At 40.4% G+C, this 6,893-nt stretch overlaps 1 protein-coding gene across 1 annotated transcript; it reads right to left on the bottom strand.

The window, feature by feature from the left end:
- Nucleotides 1-795: 795 nt before the first annotated feature.
- On the bottom strand, nucleotides 796-6,030 carry LOC117849968 (serine/threonine-protein kinase SAPK4). Its single transcript, XM_034731723.2, has 9 exons — nucleotides 5,766-6,030; nucleotides 5,558-5,632; nucleotides 4,967-5,068; nucleotides 4,799-4,852; nucleotides 4,558-4,650; nucleotides 4,377-4,469; nucleotides 1,811-1,915; nucleotides 1,621-1,719; nucleotides 796-1,526 (listed from the first exon to the last, which is right to left on the bottom strand). The coding sequence occupies exons 1-9, from the start codon at nucleotides 5,883-5,885 to the stop codon at nucleotides 1,185-1,187; spliced, it is 1,083 nt and encodes a 360-aa protein (XP_034587614.1). The 5' UTR covers nucleotides 5,886-6,030; the 3' UTR covers nucleotides 796-1,184.
- Nucleotides 6,031-6,893: the final 863 nt, after the last annotated feature.

The following is a 6,893-nucleotide window of genomic DNA, read 5'->3' as shown; positions in this document are numbered from 1 at the left end:
TCATAGATTTCTCAGATGATGCGTGGCAAAAGATTCATGAAGTATGAACAGAAAAGGAGAATTTTGTAACAGAAAATAAGAGTACGCAAGTATTTGGGCTTCGGCGTCAGCTATTCACCTGAACATTCAGAGATTCTGGTGCTCGGCTAAGGCACAGAATTTGATTCTTAATTCCATGTAATTCCAGGTACCTGGCACATTATTCTGGCTTTAAGACGGGAAATTGGAGACTCGCCGCAATAGCATCTGTGCGTGGGCTGCGATAGAAATGGGACCTGCATTCTGTACCAATGTTTCAGAGTTCAAACTGCATGAACTTGTTCATCGTAAGGTCCCTGTCTGAAGAAAAGCAGTAGCTAGGGTAATGGCTATAGGGCTTCAAATTCAGTACACCATAAATCTTTTTTAAATGTACAAAATAGTCTTTAGGGTTATGGCTTCCTCTCCATAAGCTTAGGACGGAAAACATGTAAGTTTGCACACACATAGCAGTTAAGATGGCATGGTGACCAGGAGACCAGAGTATTCTCTTCCTTTCACGGGAGAAGTTCCAAACTTAACATTTTGGATGCGCGGCATCAATATAATCCAGTTCGTGTGCAATTTAGTGAATCAAACATTCAGCGCAACCAAATCGTCCAGTCAACATTTTGAGCGTGAAGTGTAGTAACGCTAGGAAAAGAAATCAGGGGTGACAACTCAACCAGTCAACCTACTGGTTAAATTCGAACATAAAACTAGTATTGATGCTGACATTAAACAGATAGTCAATCAAATCACTCAGTGGCACAAATAGACACTCGATTCCAACTTTTTATATTGAAAGTTTGAAAAGAAAATCATATACCTCGTTTTGAAAGAGTTTGCAACATTTAACCATTTTTACATGGCATGCCCCCACACACTTATGCCTTACAAATTCCAAAAATGTTTGCTGCAGAGTGCAAACAAATGGCAAATCTTCCTATCCAAAAACACAACCTGGTGTGCCTGTACAATACCTTGCTCCTTTAGAACAAACCTTATACCACACATACAGTTCATCAGAATATATATTACAGGGTGGGAAAGGCCTAAATAGACTACAATAACTGAACCCGGAATTGCATACATATACATTCTACCCAGTCCAGCAGATAATAAAGCCAAATTATCTACATCCAACCACCTCAGAACAAGCAGATTTAGATGTGCAGTGAGGCCATATCCAGCTCCCCACTCTCACGAACCTCCCTGACCCTCTTATCACACTCATCTTCCTCCTCCTCCTCCACTTTGGGTTCATTCTCCTCTTCCTTTTCCTCCTCATCTGAGAACTCGTCATTGTAGCCGTAGCCTGATCGAGATGATTTTGGCATGGTTCTTGCCTCCTTGACAATCTTCATGATTTCTTCTGTTGTTTGGTCTGAGAAAGCAGGGACAGTGTTGTCCCTCCTGAAGTAGGATAACTGCACTGCTTCTGTGAGCTCCCTCGGCAAGTTCTTCAGGAACCATGGATGGCTTTTTATTTCCCTCATGGTGATTCTCTATGGCAAGTACAAAGTTACAACATCAAAGGAAAGTCACTTATAAACCTACCATGCTAATATAGTAATACTACAACTGAGATAGTACAGATACCCTCAATGGATTGCTAACAAATATACGGGAAATGAGCTCTCTGCACTCATCAGATATGTGAATATTGTCTGGGATCTTATACTGAATTGCTGCTATTCGCTGCAAACAAAGATTTAAATGTTAGGGCATAAAAGATCCCCCCCCCCTCAATGCATGTGAAGAACATCCATGAAATTGGACATAGTGTCACCTGAATGGTCTTTCTAATATTTTTAGGATCATCCTGGTCTTCAAATGGGTAGGCTCCCACGATCATGACAAAAAGAGTGACTCCACACGACCATACATCTGCAAGCTACACTAGCAAAATAGCCTTGTCAGTTGTCACCATATGTAGGACCAGATACTAATGCTGCCTTATAGGAAGAAATATTTGTAATCAGTAATACTCAATTAGATTAAGAATAATCAAAATCAAAACTGTAAATGATCAAGCAATAATTGTGTGGCTAGCATGCTTGAATGGACTACAGAGATGAAACATCAACTGGAATAAGTTGAATGTGATTTTTCCACCTTTAATGTCATCACAATGCATAAAAAATAAAAGCTTTGTCAATTGTATATTATTTCTTTCACACAGTTCAGTTATGCATGGATCAAGCTTTTTAAAAAAATGTATATTACAACTAACAAGGAAAGCAAGCCTCTCGGCCATTTAAGAATTGTTGTTTGTCTATTAAAAATTCAATAAAACTAAGAAAAATGAACTAGAGATAGATTATATAGAGATATATCACGATTTGTCAAAAAATAAAATGGAAAGAATGTATTTCAGATATCGAAAAGTTGCAGTGTCCTATTTTAAAGCCACTGAACTTGCAGTGGTACGGATCTAGTTAACCCCATTAATTATTTTTAAGAATCCTGCAATTACTAGATAACCATTTCCTGCCTAGTATTTGATACTTGTACACAATGATGGTTACTCTGCCTATATAATCCTTACTAGGCAAATTTCAATAAACCTTGTATATATTTGACTTAGAAACTTTATTTTGGAACATTCGTTTATATGGTCAGTTATCTTGCCCAACAAGATTAATCCTACACTTCTAAATATAAGTTATCCAAACAATCTTTCTATCTTCTGATTGACCAATTGGTTTGACCATGTAACTTAGTTGCAGATCCACCATCCTCACTCTGACCATAGTATTTGACAATTCTTGATGGAAACAGAGGTTCTGTCTATCTAATCTAATCACCTAATTTAAACAACTCATTGCAACTTACAGAAAAAGATAAAAATGACATACTCAGGCTCTATCACAAATTTTCCATTTGATTAGTGATTCTGATAGCATGATTGAATCAAGAAAAGCTAGCAGTGCAAACACTACAGTAAATTAGAACTAAATGATGTTTGTAACAGCCAGTTTTGCTTGCTTCCAGCTTTTTTGCTGTTCAAAGCGTCATGATTGGAGGTAGTAATATATCTTCTGTCGATAGTAGAAACAATGTTTCAGTGAAAGCACTGAACAGACGCCACCATTTATATCAACCTACTGTGGTTTTTTGGTAAATCATTCTAGATTGACTGATGGGGCATCATGTCATAATATCTGAAGTCTGAACTGCACATACAGCTAACTAAATCTTGCACTTCCTTTATCGCATTTGAGTCTGTAGGAGGTATGAAGCAAATAGCAGAAATTTCAGAACCTGGGTATTGAGAATACATAGTTTACTGACCTAAAATATCTAATTAAATCTACTTATAGAGATACGGAGGAGCATATTAAAGGCCAACACTCCATTAACCACTCAACCAGAAATTGGACCAACTTATTGAAGAATGGAGGATATGTGGAATAAGGGCCACTTGCGGTTTGCATGTGTCATGGGCCAATGAGTCCACACAACTTTACCAGTGTCAACATCTGTTAGGTTACACACCTTACCTACACAAACCCAAGGGTGGAGAGGAGATTCCAACACCATGTCTGACAGCGACTACTTATCCTCTATTCACTGTTGCTACTTATTCCAACAGTCAATCCACTATCTTGCATAAGTTGCAAGCATCTATCGAGAAAACTCCAGGCATTATGGTCCAAAAATGCTACTGTAGACCACCATGATGCTGAATATCAATATAAGAAATCCGTACTCATTCTGGAATCTATAAGTGTTCATAGCTTCGAAAAAGTGACGAATCAAATCAAATATACTAGCAAGTATGTTCATCGACGAAACCAGTAACTGTCTAACTGATGAATAAACTGTTGTTCAGAAAGAGTATAACTGACCAAGTTAGACATCGAAATCGCAAAGTTCAATACAGGTATCTTTCGTATCTCATGTCTCTTTCCTACGTGACATCAATATTGGGGGCAAATTCTCCAGATCAATATAGGCAACTGTGGATCACCAGATTCAACTGCCCACAAAAATTCAAGAACCAAACATGCATGTGCATGCGGTGCCAAAATCTTGAAAATAAACCAGATATGTAATTCTCGTAGTAGATGAGTTAATTATAATAACCTAATAATTGGTAAAGTGGTACTTCTACATCTCAATAACATTTTTAAAATGAATAAGCCTAAACTAATAATTAAACTAACTTGATGAAGCAGCACGTACTTTAAGGTAATGTGAATGCCAGCAAAAGAAGAAGGTAATTAAATATATATGTGTGTGTACAATTATGATAAAACGAATAATAATAATGATGTTATATCTCTTGAATTATGCTTAACGAAACATCAACATACATGTCATACAAAAAAAAAGAGATTCTTGCCACTCACCTTCCCATCATACTCCCTCCGAGAAAGCACCTCTGGTGCAATATATGCTGGGGTCCCCACTGCTGATTTTGGCCTTGAATGTAGTACTGATGACTGTTACAAATTGACCATCGGTTTTCTTAAGCACTTAGTCATGTCAAAGAACTTAAACTATCAATTCACTTAGAAATTAACAGCCAACCTTGGAGTACCCAAAATCACAAATCTTGAGCCGTGGAGCTGGGCTGCCATCCAAGAGAACATTCTCCAGCTTCAAATCTCTATGGCATATTTGCTGAAAAGCAGCCAAGATTGCAACATTTAAGCATATGTTCAGGTCCCACCCGCAAATATTTGAAAAACCACACCTGCACTTTCCACAGCAAAGCATATCTATATGTGAACTGTAATTAGTAGACACTAAATTTATTGTTTCTCCATACCATGTGATGGCAATAGCTCACTCCACAGATCAACTGCTGGAAGAAATATCTGGCCTACAATGAGCAGAAGAAAGAACACTAAAATTCCATTATGTGGGGGGTATGAAGAGCACATCAAGGATATAGAATAATGCTCAAAGAAGAACCAATAATGATGCTATAGTGTACCTCATCCTCGCTAAACCGCCCACGATCGACGATTCGATCAAAGAGTTCCCCACCAGCTGCATACTCCATCACAATTGCAAGATGTGTTGGAGTTAGGATCACCTGGGTAGATTTTTAAGGGAATCAGCTTTTGAATTTGTACTTGTTTATTTAGCTCAGTATCTTTACATAAATTACAAAGTGACTGAACCGTAGCGTTATGTAACTAGAGAAACTAAAAGCCAAGCAGCTAAACACACACTAAGTTTATGCAACCAGCCTGTTCCCCAAACAATTAAAGCCCAACCAACCAGCACCTCAATACTGCCCCACGAATCCTAAAAGGCAAACACGGACACGGTGCTCAACTTAAACGCAATCAACAGATGCTAATAAACACAACAAATCAAGCTAAAAATTCCCCCGTCGAAATTTCCCCTTTCTCCATCCCTCCGAATTCACACAAAAGCACGCACACCGGCACACGGCACGAAAGCCACAAAATAAGTCCTTTTTTATCCCTACTAATACAACCGAGTGAACCTAACAGGACAAAAAAGGAGTAATAAACAATGGATAAATCTCTGCTCCAATCCTTATCGGCGCACGCACCTCTATGAACTGGATGATGTTCGGGTGCCGCAGCGAACGGTGGTTGACGATCTCGCGGTACACATTCTCGTCGATCTGCGCAAAAACAAGGCCCGATCGACCTGATCAGCACAAAGCAGGAACCAACTCCACCGAATCCGCACCCCGGCGGAACCAACCCAAATCCAAACCCCGGAGCCGAGACGAGCAGAGGAGCCAAGGCCCAGACCCGGTGCCCGCGCTCGATGAGCTTGACGGCTACGAGCCCTCGGGTCTCCCGGTTGCGCATCAGCCGCGCCACCCCAAAGTTGCCCGACCCGATGTCGCGCACCGGCTCGTACTTGTCCATGCCGTCCCGGGCGTCTGCGGCCGCCGGCGGCGCGCTCGCATGCAGGGGGTACGCGGCCGCAGGGAGGAGGTGGGGAGGAAGGGAGGGAAGGAAGGAGGCAGGGGAGCGAGGCGAGGTGAGGCAGGGCGAGCTCGACGAATCGGCGGGTGCAGGAGGCTGGGCGGAGGAGGCGGTGTGGTCTCGGGCGCGGTTGTGTCGCTTTCCGGTGTGGCGCCTCGCTGGAGGTGTATATATAGCAGATGCACGGTGGGTGCTGAGCGGGGCCCAGCGTCAGTGCCTTGTGGCGTGTCCAGGAAGGAAGCGCCGATTTGATTTACGGTAGCAACGGATTTGGTGCGCTTTGCTTAATTTTGGAGTAATCTGTGTGGGATTAGAGCTCTTTAGGCTTTAGCAATTGTGTCTTTGTGAGGTTCGATCTTCACTTAATTAACCTTTTGGGTCTTGGCTGTAAGACCCGTTGTCTTTAATTATGTAAAAACTTGATTTTTCCCCCCTCACAAAAATCTGGTGCAAAGCATTCAAAAGAGAATCAGTTCTTGTGAAATATCCCACTCCCATATTTCAATCCAACTCAAATAAACTAATTTGACATGAATTATTCTCCAACTTTCAACTCAATAATGAATCAATCCCGCAATAGAAACTTGCCAACTCTTAAATCTAAATGATTGAATTTTCGATATGAACTAAAAAAAACTTTCAACTAAAATGAATAATCCTTCAACACAAATTCATTGATGAGATCCTACATGAAGCTAACTCGAGAAAGTTAACGCCGCTTGCACGTATGCAGAAAATGCCACTTTTATGCTTAATTAATTAGCTTTATTATCTCTCCAACTGGAGCATAAGTACGTACTTTTGCCAATTAGTGCTGGTGTTATACTCTCTTTCTATTTTTATATATATAGACACACACTACTTATACATCCAAACTTCCATCTCCTTTAATATATTACTCTTCCTTTAATATATGACTGCTAAGGATTCATCGGACATTTCGGAGAC

Source organism: Setaria viridis, chromosome 3, assembly GCF_005286985.2.
Source record: "Setaria viridis chromosome 3, Setaria_viridis_v4.0, whole genome shotgun sequence".
In the NCBI taxonomy this organism is placed as follows: domain Eukaryota; kingdom Viridiplantae; phylum Streptophyta; class Magnoliopsida; order Poales; family Poaceae; genus Setaria; species Setaria viridis.
The sequence above is the reverse complement of the archived record's forward strand: the minus strand, read 5'-3'. Positions and strand labels throughout refer to the sequence as shown.